Source organism: Ictalurus furcatus, chromosome 14 (assembly GCF_023375685.1).
Source record: "Ictalurus furcatus strain D&B chromosome 14, Billie_1.0, whole genome shotgun sequence".
In the NCBI taxonomy this organism is placed as follows: Eukaryota; Metazoa; Chordata; class Actinopteri; order Siluriformes; family Ictaluridae; genus Ictalurus; species Ictalurus furcatus.
This window is the reverse complement of record NC_071268.1, coordinates 12,486,629-12,505,993: the sequence shown is the minus strand read 5'-3', so window position 1 is coordinate 12,505,993 and position 19,365 is coordinate 12,486,629. Positions and strand designations below refer to the sequence as shown.

Here is a 19,365-nt window from a genome sequence, read left to right as displayed (position 1 = left end):
AGGCTGATTGGTATTTCCAAATTGTTCGTAGTGTGTGAATGTGTGTGTGATTGTGCCCTGTGATGGGTTGGCACCCTGCAATGGGTGTCCCCTGCTTTGTGCCCCGAGTTCCCTTGGATAGCCTAGCAGGGATAACCCTGTGTAGAATAATCGGTACAGAAAATCGATGGATGCCAACCGTAGAGGGTTTTTTTTTTATTAAACTAGCTCAATCTGGCAACCCTCTTATTAACTGTCATGTCCTGCTCCTTCCCTGAGCTTGGGGCTATGTTATTCCTGCCCCAGTGGGACTTTACTAGCACTTTTTGTAGTTCTATCTTTCAAACAGCAATTTTTTTTTTAATCATTCATCAAATTAGCATCTGAATGGAATTTAAAATGTAGGACTTTCTGAAGTTTAATATTTGTTTCATGGATGATATTAATAGTTGGGACGGGCCTCTATGTACACACCACCACTGTACACGAGGCCATAAATGAGGCTCCAGCGCTTGGAACCTTTTGAAAACCATGGGTGTGTGGTCTCATCTTCATATAACTGAGTACAGTGCTCTAAAATGCATGTTTAAGGTGCAAGTAAGTTGAAACTGTTGAAACATACAATACAGATGCTTAGTAAACTGAAGGAGTGAGTATTCCCTGACTTGGTTGAGAATGATGAGAGGAGTACTATATTTCAATGAATTATGATGGCGTGCTGTATGTTCATGCTGGAAATGTCATTTCTTTGCCTTCTATAAAGTGCTGCAGTTTCAGCATTCCTTCTAGGGATACTGGGTATTTGTATTCCAATATACCTGTGCTCATGATTGACATGGTCTCTTCACATAACTAGATCAAAGCAGGAGTTTAGCATATGGGCTGTGATCAATAACTGCGAGTGCTCAAGGGACACATACATAATCATTTGTGAGAGCACACAGTGCGACTGAACTGTGAGTTTCCTCAGACGTATGGTAGTGTACTGTATATAGTTCTATATACACTAGCTCTTATATAGTAATATCTAGGAATTTGATTCCCACCTCCACCCTGTGTGTATAGAACTTATATGTTCTCCCTGTGCTTCAGGGGATTCCTCCGTGTACTCTGGTTTCCTCCCCAGTCCAAAGACCCTCTAAATTGTCTGTAGTGTGTGAATGGGCGTGTGCGATTGTCCCCTGCTTTGAGTTGGCACCCTGTCCAGGGTGTCCCCCGCCTCGTGCCCCGAGTCCCCTGGGATAGGCTCCAGGCTTCACACTACCCTGTGTAGGATAAGCAGTATGGAAAATGGATGGAATTTAATACTCACTCGGGAAGGTAAATCTCCCATTAGACTCCTTTTAGGATATGACCTGTATGGATCTGTATGGATCATGTTTCAACAAACAGAAAACATCACACATAAATAAATATTGAAGACACTTAAATTCAGTACTATAGCTGGAAAAACGTTTGGAAAATGATTTCTAGGGAGTCATCTCATTGTGAAATAGGTTTATAAATAAAAGTTGAACTGAGATGTACTGTATGTGGGTTTTATTTATTCTGTGCTCACAGCTTTTATTTTTATTATCCTGAGGTTGACATTTGCATGGAGTTACCCATGTTTACCAAGTGACACCTATGGATTTCACTTTGTGTTTGGTAGCTTTAGTAACCTTCATGCTGTGTAGAGAAGTGCACCCTCAGGCCTTGACCTTGATTTAGTGCTCAAGCCTGTCTGAAGACAAAAGAAGATTTGTTTTAGTCTTTCACACAGGCCTGTAAGACAGCATTCCACTGCCAGCTCATGGCGGATGATAGGTGGGCTGACTATAATTTAGTGGTATTTCTTCAGTAAAGTATTGATGAATGAAGGTATCAACCGTCTCAAGTACAGAGCTCCAAATCATGACTGCAACTCTTTCAAATAACAGTGACTAAAAGTAATTGCATTGTACGAGGAGTGTGATTAAATGAATGTGTGGGTACTCCTTAGATTATTTCAGATCATTGTGCACCGGTGTCTGTGTGTGCCAAGAACAGATTGAGAGATTGTGAACAAGTGGAGATGAAGCACGAGGCTCAAACAGAACAAGCTGGTGGAAGCAGATGCTCCATGATGGCCCAAACATTATCTTTTCTTTCTTATTTGGTCCATGTTGCCAAAGAGCCAGATCTTTGTTCCTCATTACACAAAGGGTGTTTGTTTACAGCCTAAATGTCTGACTCATGCAGCGAACGGTCAGTGTTTCTGGGAATCATGTGACAAGCACATTCGATTAAAGGAATTAACACGAAGGATGAAGTCACAACATTCCACTGGTTTCCTCCTTTCAATGCTGTAAAAATCCTGGTACCGCTCAGTGACTTTCTCTTCACATTATCCTTCTCTCTCTTGCACTCTCTCTCTCGCACTCTCTCTCTCTCGCACTCAGTCTCTCGCACTCAGTCAGTCTCTCGCTCACACACTCTCTCGTGCTCTCTCTCTCTCTCTCACACACACACACACACACACACACACTCTCTCTCTCTCTCTCTCTCACACACACACACACACACACACACACACTCTCTCTCTCTCTCTCTCTCTCTCTCTCTCTCTCTCTCTCTCTCTCACACAGCAGAGGTCTGTTTGATTTTTCTCTTTAAAGAAGTTATTGCAGATTTGTGCTTAGGGGAACAAACAAACAGTGTGTTTAATCGGAGCAGATCTCGGCCATACGTGATGACAGTGAAGTAACTCGCCAGACGTGACTTTCCCCGCCATCCTTTATTTCAAAACCTGTTTTTCCTTGAGCGTAATTATCGTTGTATGAATGGACATTCATTTTAATGGCAGTCTCTGACTGAGAATTGCCTAGTTCCATTAAAAAGAGGTTGCTCTCAGTAACTGCATCTGACTTTGTTTGACCATTTGTTTACAAAGGTTGCAAACATTTGCAGTAAATGTGCACAGAGCCACCATCCATCAACCCACACTCGCATTAATCTCCTGCCTGGGGCCTCGTTCGCTACCTGCTGCACTGCCAAACTTGCCGATGTTACACACTAGCAAAGCTGCGCAAGCTGTTCCTGTTGTGAGGCTTCAAAGTAGGGGCACTGGCACACATTCATTCAAACATTCATACACACTCTCTCTCTCTCTCTCTCTCTCTCTCTCTCTCTCTCTCTCTCTCTCACACTCACACACACACACACATGCACGCACTCTCTCACAGCAGAGGTCTGTTTGATTGTCTGTTCCCCTAAGCACAAATCTGCTATAACGTCTTTTAAAGAGAACCAACAGTGTGTTTAATCGGAGCAGAGCTGTGCTTTTGAGCCAAGAGGGACTTGATAATTTTAGAAATTTCTTTATCCACTGGAATAACTGCTCGTCACAACTTGAAGTTCTGGGAAAACCTATCCATTCAGTTTACCACTGTATTTTGGAATAAGCATAATTATGTTTTGGGAACACTGCGGTTAACCTTCCCTTTGTCTCTCCATTCCTAACATTTTGTCTTAACAGTGGTCTGTTTGTATCCATCTAGAACCTGTGCTGGGTCATGCAGTGCTGATTTCTGATCTGAGCTGAGGTTCGGTGCCACGCCGATGGAGCTGAAGGTGTGGGTGGACGGTGTGGTGCGGGTGGTGTGTGGCCTCTCAGAGGAGACATCCTGTCAGGATGTGGTCATCGCTCTCGCTCAAGCCATAGGTATGTTCATACGTTACACGCCATCAAGCTGTTTGTATATTAAGAGCTTTTACATAATGTCCACATTTCTTTTTGAAAGCTGTAATGTAGAAATGTCAATTTAAAAACGCGCATAATTTCAGGGGTGGACAATTTAATTCGTAGTTACCTCGTAGACAAGGAGGTTAAACAAGCAGAAAAAGAGAGGAACTCTTCTCCTTATTCGCTTTATCATGACAAAGTTTCATTTAGTATGTAGCTGTGTTAATGTTTGTTCATTTGCTTCACTGTGGTGCAACGTGCCTCAATGCTGTAACTACAGTGCGAGCTACTTTTTCGAGTGCGAGTTATGTATTCTTGGCATTTTCTCAACCGATGACTTGAGGAATTCCCCTGAGATGCTTTTTAAACAGTATTAAAGTTCACACCTATGCTGGACTCTTCTCGGCTGCTTTTCGGAATATTTCGCTCGGAGTCATCCGTTTAAAAAAAAAAAAAAAATTTTTTGTAAATAAAATGTTAGTTTTCTAATGAAAGAAATGAATATGTTGGCACAATTATAATTTTGTCTACAACACCGATTTCAAACATTATCATACACCTTCAGATCAAAAAGTTTTTAAGATCATGAGAAACATTTCAGTCGAGTGTCTCCAAACTTTTCTCTGGTAGTGTACGTTGCTACGTTGACAAAACCAAGTCAAATACAGACAGTGTTCCTGACAGAACACTACAGCTTACAGCCAAAACTTTGCCCAGCAGTTTTTTTTTTGTCGAGGATACAAATTCAGTGCACTACATAATCATATACTTTTGTTTCCTTAGGTCTGTATTAAATGTATCGAACTAGCCATGTAGCTCACCATGGATTATTACATTACATTTGCTACCATTGTTTAGGCTAGTCAATGAAGTTTCCATTTCAATACATGGGACAGGGCAGGATATTGGAGGTTTCACTTGCCCAGTGGGTTAGCTAATGAATTGAGGATTTGTTCACCCTTGTATTCATGTATTGGCAACTTGTCTTACTGCAAATGTTGGGTTAGTTGAAACTTCTTGAAAGATTTCATGTGGCCTCACTGCTTCCTTTGCCTCCTGCAGGCCAGACGGGCCGTTATGTCCTCATCCAGAGACTGAGAGATACCGAGCGGCAGCTTCTGGCTACTGAGCGTCCTCTGGAGTCCCTGGCTAAGCTTGGGCAGCACAGTAACGAGGTACAGTTCTACCTTCGGCGCACAGGCCCCAGCAACAGCAGCGATGGCCAGGAGCACACACCCTCTCTTCATAAACCCTCCGAGACAGAACCCCCAAAACGCAACGCACCCAGAAAATCCCTGACCTTCAGCCTCGGCCCTTCTTCTTCCCCACGCACCCGACCCAAACAGAACCGTAGGACTCCGAGTACCAAACTCCTGCCCGAGTCCAGAGCATCTCCGTTGCTTCACACCTCCCATCTGCCCAGTCTGTCTAGAGAGGAAGTGTTCCGGCAAGTTCTCCAGCAGCAGGAGCGACTGCAGGCACTGGAGGCCCAGCTGGAGCTCTTGGAGCGGGAGACGCAGGCGTGGGATCAGCAGGAGGAGTTGGCTGCCGCAGAGCAGACACTGCTGGAAGATGAGGAGCAGTGGGAGGAGGAGCTCAGGACTGAGATGCAGCGCGAGCGTGCCATGAGGAGGCAGCTGGCTGAGCTACACGCCAAGCTGGAGGAGTGTGGCACCAGCCTACACGATCTCACTACAAAATCCACACATCTTGAGCAGGACATTCAGAGGGAAAGACTTGAGGCTGAAGCCCCGCCCACACGGGCACAGCCAGAAGACTCTGTGGGCGCGATACAAACGGAGCTCCAGAGTCAGCAGAAACAAGGGGAGGAGTTGGAGTGTGAGCTGGTACAGACAGAGAAAGCTCTGGGAAAAGCAGAAACGCTGCTGCAGGTGAGCAGAGACGACATGGTGTTGTGTTAGGATTTAATGATGTCACGTCCTGTGTACAAACTCGGCATAGTTCTGTCACCAAAACTAAAATGATGCTCATATGTCATGTATGTCATGTTCAAAAGTATTCAGTCTCCTTTCTACTCAACAGTTTTACAATAAAGATATCATTAATTTCTTTAAATCTGCTTTAGTAATGTGTTTTTGTGATGAAAAAACAAAAGATGCTTGAATTTCCTTTTGCTATTGTTGGCCAACAGTAATCTCTGATCGCTCAGAATACTGATGGATAATCCAGAGTAAAACCTTTATGAATTAACCGTAGTTTGGACCAAAATCACTTCTAGTCTACTGAATATTGAAAAACATTTGCCTCAGGCCTTTGCCCCAAACTCCATTAATTATTGTGCACACCAGTGAAACTGGAATGTTCTTCATTAATGAGTGCAGAAACCCTGACACGGACATTAAGCAGCAGAATGTTAATTATCATGTTTTCTTGGAGAGCATCAGGTGTCAGTGTCTAGCACGTAGACGGTTGTTAGTCTTGACTTGTCTGGCTCTTGACTTGTCACTTCACTAATGGAACACTGACTACAAGTGTAGAAACACACCCTTGGAGAACAAATCCCTGGATTGCTGTTAAGAGAGCCACAAGGCATAAATTTCAGGATGTACAATAGTACTTTGAGTACTTCTGAAGCATGACGACCTCTAGTGGTATCAAGTTAAATTGCAGAATTCTTCCTGCGGTTTCTGGTGCAACTACAATCTGTCTCTGAAGATTTCACCTTGCACATAAAGTATAATTTACATGCAGTGTCTGATTTAGTAATTCACTGTTTTGTTTGACAGTTTGATGTTTTGACATTATTTAGTCACACAGTATCTACCCCTGTTGCTCTAACAAGACCGAAATTGTGTTCGTTCTCTCAGTTCACCCAGTGTTCGAGTTATTCAAAGCCTGTAGAACAAGGAAAACGTATTAAACTAAACTGCAGGGCAGTAAATGTGTCTGAGCAGTTTGGCCTTCCTCGCTCTAGAGGCTTTTAAACCATCCCGAGTTATTTCACGTTTTAAAAAAAAAAAAAAAAAAAAAAAAAAAAAAAAAAGGTTTGCATAATTGTGTAATTTGCAATGGGTCATTGACCTCTACTCCGAATTTTTATCTAGCAGTGCTAAATCCTTCTTTAAAAAGATTATAATAATAATAAAAAAAATTTCAGGTTTTCTTTTGAGAGCAAAGACCAGGTATTACAAAAATAAATAATCAAAGGGACATTTTATGTGATAAAGGCATTAATCTATTAATGACCAGATCTATAGATTTAGAGTTATTCAGCAACTAACAATATATCAGGATGAGCCAAATGAAAACCTTAATAGCTAGGTAAATAGGTGTCACAAACGTGTAAATGCAAGTGTTCATGTGCTTAACCCATGTCTGGAATCCTCTAGAAAAAAAAAAAAAAATCTATTTATGTTCTAGTTTAAGGTTTTCATTTGACTCGCCCTGCTATCCAATACCAGTTTATGTTGGATTCCGTAAATGATGTAATACGTTTGTTGAAAGACATTACAGGTATCAGACATTTAAAGACATATAACCCAGATTTTGTCCCAAAATGCAAATTTCTTCCATGTGGGCTGGATAGAATAATATTAATCGCTTTTTACCAATGAACTGCCCCTATTGTAGGTCGTAATAGATTTTGATCTGATCTAGCCATTTTACTCGTCCAGTGAAAATTTAGTTCCAAATTGTTTAGTTAATACATGTACGTAAATAAATTTTAGTTGTATAAATATTTTAATGTATATATGCTTACATTTAAAACAATGGCTTAAGTGGCCATCCTGTTTGAAATGTACTACTGTGAACCTCTTACTTTTCAGCTTGATACGTAATGTGATATTGACAGGCTATATAGAATCATGAAAAAACAGTGTATTGGTGTAACTTTGTCCCTCTTGGGTGTCCAGGCTAAACAGGAGCAGCTGGATGAGCTGAATAAGGAGCTGAGACAGTGTAACCTGCAGCAGTTCATCCAGCAGACCGGAGTGCTCCCAGCCTATAACTCCTCTCGTACAGACCTCCACCAGCAGCTAGACCAACAGGAGCTGGCTCAGCTATTGCAGGACACATCCATCGACAGTGGTACAGCAAACACACTCACAAACACAGCATCTGTATCTGTCTCGTACAGGGTCGTCGTAGACGAGACTTCATTTACATATTCACTTCGATCAAGACACAGTGGTGCTTGAATTTTCTATATTTCTGCATAAATATGACTTAAAGGATCATCAGATTTGCACACAAGTCCTAAAAGTAGACAAAGAGAATGCAATGAAACAAATTATGCAAAAATATTACACTTGGTCATTTATTTATTGAGGAAAATGATACAATATTACATGTCTGAGTGGCAAAAGTATGTGAAACTCTAGGATTAGCAGTTTAATTTGAAGGTGAAATTAGAGCCGGTGTTTTCAATCAACGGGAAGAAATCGGGTGTGTGTTATTCAAAGAACAGGGATCTATCAAAGTCAAGCACCCGTGTATGCTATTCACCGGACAGGTTATAAAGTCTTTTTGACATGCTCATATATTTAGGCTTTACTAGATTATTCAAGTGGTAATATGAACAGCCAAATACTACATCGTACATCCGATTACGATCGTGATCAAGAAATCCTATATGGATTTTAGCCCGTAATCAGATCATTCAGCACAGTGGTATTGTTCATTTTTCACTACACTATTAAAATCCAATTATCAGCTGCTTTTGTAAACACTGTTTTTCCATTATAAGAATTTTGTAAATTAAACTTTTTCCTGTTCACAGATTCTCTACAGCGACCCACAGCTAAGCAGTTTCTGGGGCATCCGCGCAACCTGCGGCACCCCCTGGTGTCCAGCCTGAACCCTGAGGGTGTGTATGTGTGAGTGTGCTGCTCATCTACCCTGTCCTACCATGGCACCTCTCAGCCATGCCTGGGGGCAGCAGCACTCTCTGGGTGGAGGTTCCCGCATGGTGCCCCCTTCTCATCCAACCCTGCTCTAATAAAGCTTGTAACCATGTGTCGCATTGACACCTTATCTGGTTGGCATCATACAAGGTTGTGCAAAAAAACACATCTATAAGACCAGCATGCATAGCAGTTAGGATTATGATATTCAAATACTTGTGTATGCAGTCTTTGTGCAGTGTAGGACGTGTGCTATCTGCATAGACATAGTCCATTGAAGAATCTTTTACAATTAAGCATGGTTTATTTAAAAATGCAGCCTGGCCTCCTCTGAACGGCCTCCTCTGAACTTCCTCCTCTTTGTGCAGATCATCATAACAGTAGGTTCTATGAATTTAGAATAGCAACAGTACAAAGTCCTAGCTTTGAAAAGGAATAGCTGCTATAATCCTATGACATGTTTGAAACTCAGACAAACGGTAGAATTAGAAACCTTCAGAGTCGAGTTAAGAAAGTTTAAGCTTTATGTGGGTGTAAACATATCTCTTAAGTCAAAGGAGTGGAGCTTTAATGCATGTAGGGTTAGACGATGGATCTCGTTCAATCCGTCATCCGCCAAATGACTTCTTAATGCAACATTCCGTTTTTGTAAACATTTCATCAAGTCCTTGTCTGGTGCCTTTCAAATAAAGTGTTGACTTTGTCCTTCTCAACACTTTAGTTTAAGGGACTGAGAGCCTGGCCTGTACAGTATCTTCATACGCTAGATGGAAGAATATAGTTCAAGCTGCTGTGTCGTCATATTACTGGAAGTCATTGGCTTTTCAATGAGTGCAGTGTTTGTACAGACACAGTAGAAAACTTATGTGAAGGTGTTTTCATGGCTCTGGTTTTTTTTTTTTTATTTAAATAATAAACTAAAGTGTTATTTCTCCTTTTGTTCTTATACCTTTTTTGATTTTGCAAAGACTTACTCTATCACTGTTTGTTTTTTTTCCCCTCCTTCATTTTGTTTGCCTTTTTTGCTGCTGAATTGGAGTCAGTGTTGTTTCATTGGTCATCTTTGTTTATCTATGTGTTTTAGTTAAACAGTGGAGAATCAACAATGAACTGTAGGTGACTTCCAGTTCAAACTGTGTGTGAGGGATCTACTGTGTGACACAATGCCACTTGACAGCAATCGTCTCTGTAACCGTTGTTTTATCAACAGAACAAGACACTGTGCCTGATGATGGTAATAATGATAGTAATATTGAACTGCTATTATTGTATGTAATGTTTTACAGTTAATGCAGTATTAGTCTAGAGATAAAGGAGTATGAATGAGTCTGTTGAATTATTTAGTGATCCCTAAGTAGTAGAATGGTCAATTATCTAAAAATAAATAAATAAAAAATTTACAAAGCGACGCCACTAATATTCAACGTGCCTACTCCTAATTGTAGAGATGTGAATTAATTAGCAACATTTGCTCATTTTTGAGCAAATCAAACAACAATTATGCTCAAACACTGAAATAACAGACTCTCAGTTCTCTGAAAGTGAAAAGGCATCAGAGGAAGTGATCAGAGTGAACTCATTACTCTGTCACTCCCATCTTAACACTGCCAAGCCAAGCCTGCTGATTTACTGATCCAAAGAACTCAAATTCTGGATTTTGCTCATCTTGTCAATATAAGCTAGAAATAATAATCGTGCTATATGAAGAGAACATTCAGCTTATATAATAATAATAAAAAAAGAGATCTACACAGGAAATGCATCCAATTTTTCTTTCCTTCTTCCTTTTTTAAACTTGGCTTCCCTTTGGGTGTGTGGGTGCCTTTCTCTTCTGGTTGATGCTTTTCCAGGTTTTTCCAATGGCATGGGCTAAACCGGAATGGCTCACAGTGCATGGTTTTATTTTTCCTGAATTAAAAACTCAAACACTGAGCACATCACTCCATATCATATTCTTGTGTGTGTCTTACAGTCCTGACATCCAGGGAGTCATCTTGGAGGTAAAACCTGAAGGGCCAAGGATCTCTCTTATTACACCTATGTACTTAACCAGCTACTGCTCTAATGGTCCTACTCATCTCATCAATGTAATATTATATATCTGCTGTATATACAAATATATGTTTACATTTAGTTACATTCCAAAACATGTATTTACTGTAAATTATTAACAGAAAGATTTATCTAGAGAACTATTACTTTTGTTTATGTATTTAAGTCTAATAAAGACAGTGCTTTGTGTTTATATACCTACAGTCTGTGTGTCAGAGTTTTAAAGCCAGGGTTATTTACATGGGGGGGGTTATTTAAACCTCAATTCAGCTAACGATACACCCGTTTTATTTTCATCACATTAAAATCAGACACGGCTCAAATGGTGGCGTGACTTCAACAAGTGTGATAAACTGTATCGCAGATATAAAAAGATTTCCTCTAATGCTAAAGGAAGCACACATCCTGTTCAGCTGGGAAAGCGTACTTTTAGTATGAGCTCATACCTCATATATGATGTGTGCGTTCTATACCAAGACACGCCAAGGGTCTCTTGATGATAATACAATAAGCAGCACGATATAGAGACACACTCTACCTTAAAAATATCCAAAGAATGGTTAATGATTCATTCTGAAACCTTTCTTACTGAATAATGTACTTCTGTTCAACAATCTCAAAACAGCAGCTATGTAATCACCATTATATTGTCTGGACTGATGCACATATTCGGCTTGATCCATTCTTAATTGGCCGTTTGGCTCTTATGATCATTTATGGGAAATCAGATTAGCGTGATCACATCAGGGAACTGTCTGATGGCTAAAGGAAGCCAAACCTCAAATCCTTGCATCTCTGAGAATTATAGCATCCGTCAGTCCCGCCTGCCAACAAGCACCATTCACACGGTCTACGCAGGATACAACAAATCCAAAACAGAGGAGCAGGATACAGGACTCCTCATGGAAAGGTGGAGGAATACTTTTGTGTCACATATTTATGAGGTAATGCTACACAGGAAGGTCAATAGTTCAGTGCGTTTTCTCTCATCACAAATTCCATTTTGTCCACTACTCATAGTATGAACACTCATGCTAGTCATACACATCTATGCAAGACCTCACTTCTACATGGATATCATGTGAGAACTAAATGCAACATGTTACACTAATAATCAATAGACCTAGAAAGGTGAACTTGTATACACAAACACTGTCAGGTTCCACGTTTAAAAGGTCAAAGAATACATTAAAAGGCATAAATCTATATACAGTTGCATGAATCAATAAGAGACTAGTTATAATGGTTAGATCTTTCCTGTAACAGAAATATCTTGTAAAGGGATATGGGAGGAATAGAGACGCATTGACACTTTGATATCAAAAGCTCTATGCGTTTTGGGCAATACCTGATACTGCTTTGATGTTGACATTCTCATGGAAAAACAATCGACACTCTGCAAACTCTATGCAAAACCTCCTAGGTGTGATGGTGATTTTATGTTCATGTGACCTGTGTTAAGGCAGTCAATGTTACACATGATCACAGGATAAAATACATCAAATACTGATCCAGCCCTCAATATCAGCTCCAGTACTGACAGCAGGGAGTGAGGCAAAACAAAAGATAAAATAAAAACAACAACAACGTTGATACACAGTTCATTCATGTTTATTATATAGTGGAACAGCAGATCTTGGTAAATATGCTTTAACGCTTCAATCCCAACTCAAAATGAGTTATACTACTGTAATACAGAATAAAGTATTTAGAGTCATATGTAAACTATTTCATAGTGCCTGTACTGTTGGAATGTTTGGATAATTTAATATTACTATAACACATAAGCTACGCAACTGTAATAGAGATCAAGTATTTTACAGCCACAGGTTATAGTACAGTAATAGAAAATGGCCAATGGTAGATTATAATACAGTAATAGAGATATTTAATTAGTTTATGTCCACACTTAAGTTGTAGTACTGCAAGAGATACAGCCTATTAAACTCTGACTAATCGGCACACCGATACTTAGAATCCTCACATACCTTTCTTATTATTCACAGAGCCGCTGAACAAAGTAATAACGCAAGATAACACATAAGCTACACTCCTGTAACAATATTGTCTCATGTAGTCTACACTACTGTAATAATGTAGCGTCATGTATAGAGTATACTACTGTACGGTCACTGATCAGTTATGCTACTGTAAGAATGTATAGTCAAATATGGACTATACTGTAGTGAATGGTCACATGTAATCTATACTACATTAATAAGGGTTGGTCACATGTGCTATACTACTATAAGAATCTATGGCCACATGTAGTCTATAGTACTATAATGAAGTATGGTCAAATATAGGTTATACTACAGTAGTAAAGCATTGTTGCATGTAGGCTATACTTCTGTAATGATTTATGGTCATATGTAGGCTATAATATTGTAAGAATCTATTGCTACACCACTATAAAAATGTCAGGTCACATATGCTATACCACTGTAAAAAAAAATAATAAATAATCACACATAGGCTATACCACTAAAGAAAAATAGTCACATTATATTATACCACTGCAAGAATATATGGCCACATATAGACTACACTATTATAATTAAGTGTGGTCAAATATAGGCTATAAAGAAATCCAATCATTAAAGTCCATAAATTAAGTTAAGTTGTGTGTTAATAAAGAGGAATGACACAGGGGAAGAGAAAAAAAAAAAAAAAGGGATTGAACACACTAACTGAAATTTATTTAATACTTAGTGGAGAACCCTTTGTTTGTAACGACCGCTTCAAGAGGTTTCCTGTATGAAGAAATTAATGGGACACAGTATTTAGGTATGATTTTGACTCATTCTTCTAAACATCGTCTTTAAATCTTGTTCAGTTGGATTCAAGTCAGGTGATTGACTGGGCCATTCTAACACCTTGATTTTTTCCCCTCTGAAACCAATTGCGAGTTTCCTTTACTGTATGCTTTGGATCGTTGTCCTGCTGGAAGGTCCACCCACGTCTCATCATCATCATCCTGGTGGATGGCAGCAGATTCTTCTCAAGAATCTCCCAGTAAAAGGCTCCATTTATCGTTCCTTCAATATGAAGTTCCAGTACCATGCAATGAAAAACAGCCCAACACCATGATGCTTCCACCTCCAAACTTCACTGTTGGTAGAGTGTTTTCAGGGTCATGTGCAGTGCCATTTCTTCTCCAAACATTGTGTGTAGTATGACAGACAAAAAGTTCAATTTTGCTCTCATCTGACCAGACCACACTCTCCCAGTATTTCATAGGCTTGTCCAAATGAGTTGTAGCAAACTTTGGACAAGCTTCGACATTTCTTTAGTAATGGAGTCTTGCGGGGTGAGCGTGAGCAGTGGAGTGCATCGCCTATTGTTTTCTCTGTGACGATGGCACCTGCTGCCTCCAAGTGTTTCTGGAGCTCTTTCCAAGTGGTCCTTGGCTCTTGGGCTATTCTTCTGACTATTCTTCTGACTCCCTGGTCAGAAATCTTGCGGAGTTCCTGTGCCAGGCTGGTTGATGACGGAGTGAGGTTACTTCTACTTGCGGATAATGGCCTCAGTGGTGCTTACTGGAAAATTCTGAAGTTTTAAAATACATCTGTATTGGATTCCATCAATATGTTTTGCAACAATAAGGTTGCAAAGGTCTTGGGAGAGCTCTTTACTTTTACCCATCATGAGATGTTTCTTGTGTGGCACCTTGGTAACGAAAAGCCTTTTTATAGACCATCAATTTACTAACCCAGCTGATATTAATTTGCATAGATAGAGGGTATAATTACTTATGGAAAGCAGCTGGTTCCTTGCCATGGAGAACTGCTTTTTCTTAACATCTTCAATACTTTTTTTCCCCGTGTCATTCCACTTTATTTATGGACTTTAATGTTGTGAGTTCTTTATATTTCCAGATTTCTTGAGTTAATACTGATGTCTGGTGAAAATTTCATGGGAATAACCTCATTGGAAATATATTTCCTGGGGAAAAAAGAAAAAAGTTCACACATTCAATACTTATTTCCCCCACTGTATAATACTGTGAGAATGTATTGCCACATATAGGGTATACTACTGTAACAAACATATGGTCACAACTAAACTATACGACTATACTGTATTGGATCAACTAAAAATATTTCTTACTGTTATATACAAGATTACTAATGTAACAGACAGATTAAAGTCATTTACACACGAAGGCTACACTATCATATAATATACGCTATCAGATAATCAGGATGAAGTAGTACTGCGATATGTAGGCTACACTATTGTGCTGGAAATTACTGTTTTTAAGCCATATTACTCCGACTTGTAAACTATACCAGGTTTGTAGCGAGCAGCAAGTCATATTAGATTGACATGTACACATTACTACCATAACTGAGATAAGGAAATAGTTCAGTGGCTTGTAGAAGATACAGTCATAATGGAGAAGGTGCACATGTGACCTGGAGCACGTACACACATACACACACACTACAACAGTAACAGAAAGTAAATAAAAAATACCCTAATATACAGTAGGAGAAGAGGCTTCCGGTGTGAAGACAAGTTAAACAAGTCTCCAGCGGGGTTTCCTTGTGTGCTGAAGTGAATGTGAAGTGAGAGAGGACTCTAAACGCTGGTTAGCCGCTGTCACACGCACAGTGGAGAGGAGAACAGGCGCAGTGTGCGTTAGTCAGTGGCTTACCTGCCTTCAGAAACTCAGCGACCTCAGCAAACCATATACAACCACACAGCAATCATACTGAACGTGGAAACACCATTAGTCCATCTTCTTCATCATCATCATCATCATCATGGCTGACATGATAGGGCTGGAGTGTTAGGTTTAATAATTATTCTGGTTTACATTTTATCCCGACATATAAATTATTCACATCAGAGGTTTGTCTGCACGTGCAACCACTTGAACAAGAAGTGGTTCATGTGGGAGGAAAAATGTATATTATTATTATTTATTTATTTGAAATAAGTGTTTATTTAACGTATAATTTGTCAAATAATCACCGCACTTGAGAGATTTAGCTGAACATGATAAAATAAAAATAATCCTCCAATTACAGGCGGGGAAAAAAAAAGTTAACCACAATTTATACAACAGCATATCAAAATGAAATGTTTTCTTTACTAACCATAGACAAGAAATTAAATCATGGTGTTAAGTGATATATTACTATAATTAAGTCGGTTACTCACCACTCAAGTTTTCCATTAAACAGCATCAATCAAGGACAGAAAAACGAGTCCAGTTGCTATGTGGTCGGTCCCATAAAAACAACCGAAGCACTGTTGTAGTTTTTTTTAAATGTATTATTAAATAATTTGTTAATAAAGTAACGTTTTTTAAAAAAAGGTTCACAAGAAGAGCGCAAGAAGTTCAGAACACTTGCGCTCTACCAACCCTGCCCACTCCTCTGCTTCTGCAACCTGACCTGCTTATGCAAATGACCATTTTTCAATCCTAATATTTAGCCAATAGTATATCAGCGTTAACGGATTAACCACGCCCTTAAATTAAAATTCTCAAATAACGAGCTCTGAGAGGTGGGCGTTATGACGCATTGTTCGGTTGACTCTGTCTGTGTTATAGTTGGGGTGCGGTGCGTTCGGTTTTGCACGTCTTACTTTGGGACTGAACCATTTTTAATGTGGTCATTTCGTGTCTTTGTTGACATTACGATTTTATTAGGGCACTGTTCGTTGTTAATTGTATTTTACACGTGATACGTGATGTAAATTCAGCGATAGAAAACAGTTTTTTAAGGCATTTATGTGTTTTATGAAAAATCGCTCCCCTCGCCGCCAAAACAAAGTGGTTGGTCTCAGTTCGCTTGTGTACTGCGTTGCCATGAAGCTGGTGTGGATGTGCACGTAGCAAGGATGCAGCGGAGAGAGAGAAAGAGAAAGAGAGAGAGAGGAAGCGATTTCCATAAAACGAAATGACTGAATTATTACATGACCCGCCAAACATTGTTGAGATGTGAGGTTTTCCGCATAGAAATTAACTTTGAAATTAAAATGTAAAAAAAAAAGGTAATAAAATAGTAGGTAAAGCCAAATATTTATTTATTCATTAATTTTCCTTCCTCCGCTTCCCTTTGAAAAAAAAAATTATATAATATATAATAGAGCATGAAACAAAGCCAAACGTTTAAAATGGAATATTTCACATATACATACTTATAAATAAATTTCAATAGATGATTAAACATAGTAAATAAACACTGATCAAAGCCTAAAACATTATACATTTAATCAAACCATTAAACCTAAAACATACTTTATAGTTTTTCCATAAATTATTAATTCAAATGTATTATACTTCAGGTTCATATGGGTCTTTTTTTGTTGTTGTTTAAAGTTCGTTTTGCTTTGTTTTGTTTTATTTCAAAGCTACTTGTTGGATTCAAAATGTTGGTGTGGTGTTAACACTCCCACTGTGGGTGTACTATAGGGTTTGTTCTACAGTACACCCAAACTGACACACCACTTGCTAGATGATTAATACCTTTTGGTTATACAAGCACACTTTACGTGCACAACTGCAGACACGGAAGCTTTACCAGGGGGTTGCATGCTTCAGGATATTGGATTACAAATTAAATAATGACTCAGTGTGAAGTTAAATTAAAATTAAAGTGTAAAATGTGCCTGTGTTAAATGTTCATAATGTCCCTAGTTCTTCAATGAAAAAAATTGTACTGGGGTAAATCCTTTGTAACCGAAGAAATAAAACAGTGACAGACATATCAGTACAGACTCTGGTTGTCTTTCTTGGCAAGGCTCTGCAGAAACTGTAATGCAGCCATTTTTAGTTCCTGCTTGATTGAAATGCATTATGTGGTCCTCAGACGTATGTTTAGTGAAATGCATGCTCATGTTCCATCAGATTGGGGGACTAGCTAACCTAATCAGGGAAATATGGCACTGTCTATATGAAAATGTCATTGCCATTTCTTTTATTAAAGATATAGCCTGTGTTAATGTCTTAAAGGAAACCACTGAAGCACTTATATATGAAGGGATCCGATTCTGGTTGTCCTGGGAGTTGAACCTGGTGGACAGTTGCATTTAACTTTAATCCACTGATCTCCCAGAAACTAGGAAGTAAGGAAATATTGTCACAGCAGTTTTGTCCTCTTTCAGCTGCTTCTGTTTGGGGTTGTTACAGCGGATCACCTGTCCACAAATTTTGATTCTGTTTTACGCCAGACGCCCTTCCTGACACAACTGTCCCCATTTTCCGAGCTTGGGACCAGTACGAGCCAGTCCAAACCAGGATCTGCAATTTGTAGAAAAATCTGCACAACATAGCATCCAAAAAAAAAATCACCTTCATCAGTAACTATTCTGGTTAGGGTTCTCCGTGAATCTGGAGCCTTTCCTGGAAACAATGGGGGGGAGGTGGGAATACACCACACAGCCAGCCATGAACAATCACATTCTCACACAAATTCACACATGGGGCAATTTAGTGTAGCCAATCCACAAACTGGTATGTGTTTGAAGTGGGAGGAAACTGGAGGCGCTGAAACTCAACATAGACAGTAACCCAAGCACAAGATCAAACCAGGGACACTAGAGCTGTGTGGTGGCAACACTACTTGCTGTGCCACCATGCAACCCCAACCAAAAATCAAAATATTAAATATACAGATTTTATTTTTTATTATTTGTGTGCATTTCTTGAACTGTGTTTGTGTTTACTTTTTTTTTATTCACTCTGAGTAAAACAATTTTCACTCTACTTAAACTGAACAGTTTGTTATTGTTTACAGAATAGAAACTGAAACTTTATTTATAATTTAAAATTATATTATTATATTATAATTTATTTTGATTACTGCAATATGTAGGCAGTGGGAAAGTTAGGCATCTATGAATTCTTCTACACCAACAGTACTTTAAGGTGCGGTTTAGATCATGCGTCTTTCAAGACTGGAATCTTTCAGAAAGCAATTAAATAAAAGGTGTTTGAATGACAAGTGAGTGGATGGCTTATGTGTTTTTAAAACATAGTATATTAAAGCCTAATAATTGCAGTCATTTGAATAGAGGCTATTTAAGAGGATTAAAATCTGTCAGTATGATTTCAAATGTTAATAATCTTTGTAATAAAGATTGGTCACTTATTGAGCATTCACAGTGAGTAGATTCAGTACATCTTCTGCACTGCAATGTGATCAAAATCCACTTGTTTAGAGTTCTGTGAATGTGTCAGATCACTTAATGATTTGTAGTGGCAACTCCCCACCACATCAAATGATAAAAGTATTGATAAAAGTATGAAATGTTCATTGTGGTCACTTCTGTTTCTGTTGTTGTTTCCGGTGAAGACTATCTGAGGAATTTTGATGTGGCAATTAAGGTTTAGAGTATAGCTGCTGAGTGAGATTACTGTTCAAGCTACTTTATCAAGGCCATGCTGGATCAAGAGTCTATCCAGAATATATACTGCAACTGTACTAGAATTTGTAACTTTTGAAACTGTGTTTCAAAACAGAGGCTTCAATCATTTAAATAACCTCTATGCACATGAATACAATTATGTGACTATAATATGCTACATTTTAACAACACTTCCAGGTTAGGTTGACAAAGCTTGGAATGATTTTTCCTGGTTGAAGTTAGTAAATAACTAACTATGCACGGTGCATTAGTGGTTAGCACGTTTGCCTCACACCTCCAGGGTTGGGGGTTTGTTCCTGCTGCTGCCCCGTGTGTGTGGAGTTTGCATGTTCTCCCTGTGCTGCGGGGGTTTCTTCCGGGTACTACACGTGCATGGTAGGCTGA

At 39.1% G+C, this 19,365-nt stretch overlaps 1 protein-coding gene across 15 annotated transcripts in view; it reads left to right on the top strand.

The window, feature by feature from the left end:
* rassf7a (Ras association domain family member 7a) overlaps positions 1–11,926 on the top strand; it is a 36,663-nt gene extending 24,737 nt beyond the window's left edge. For 10 of the 15 annotated variants that reach the window (XM_053641588.1, XM_053641586.1, XM_053641587.1 and 7 more), the window contains 5 exons: positions 3,498–3,661; positions 4,745–5,574; positions 7,558–7,732; positions 8,424–8,510; positions 9,632–11,926. In XM_053641588.1, the coding sequence (XP_053497563.1) occupies positions 3,559–3,661; positions 4,745–5,574; positions 7,558–7,732; positions 8,424–8,510; positions 9,632–9,663 (1,227 nt within the window). In that variant the 5' untranslated portion in view covers positions 3,498–3,558 and the 3' untranslated portion in view covers positions 9,664–11,926. Of the gene's footprint in view, positions 1–1,766; positions 1,786–2,678; positions 3,055–3,497; positions 3,662–4,744; positions 5,575–7,557; positions 7,733–8,423; positions 8,511–9,631 lie in introns of those variants that run through there. The other 5 variants (XR_008387685.1, XM_053641585.1, XM_053641591.1 and 2 more) reach the window with 5 other exon arrangements.
* The last annotated feature ends 7,439 nt before the right edge of the window (positions 11,927–19,365 follow it).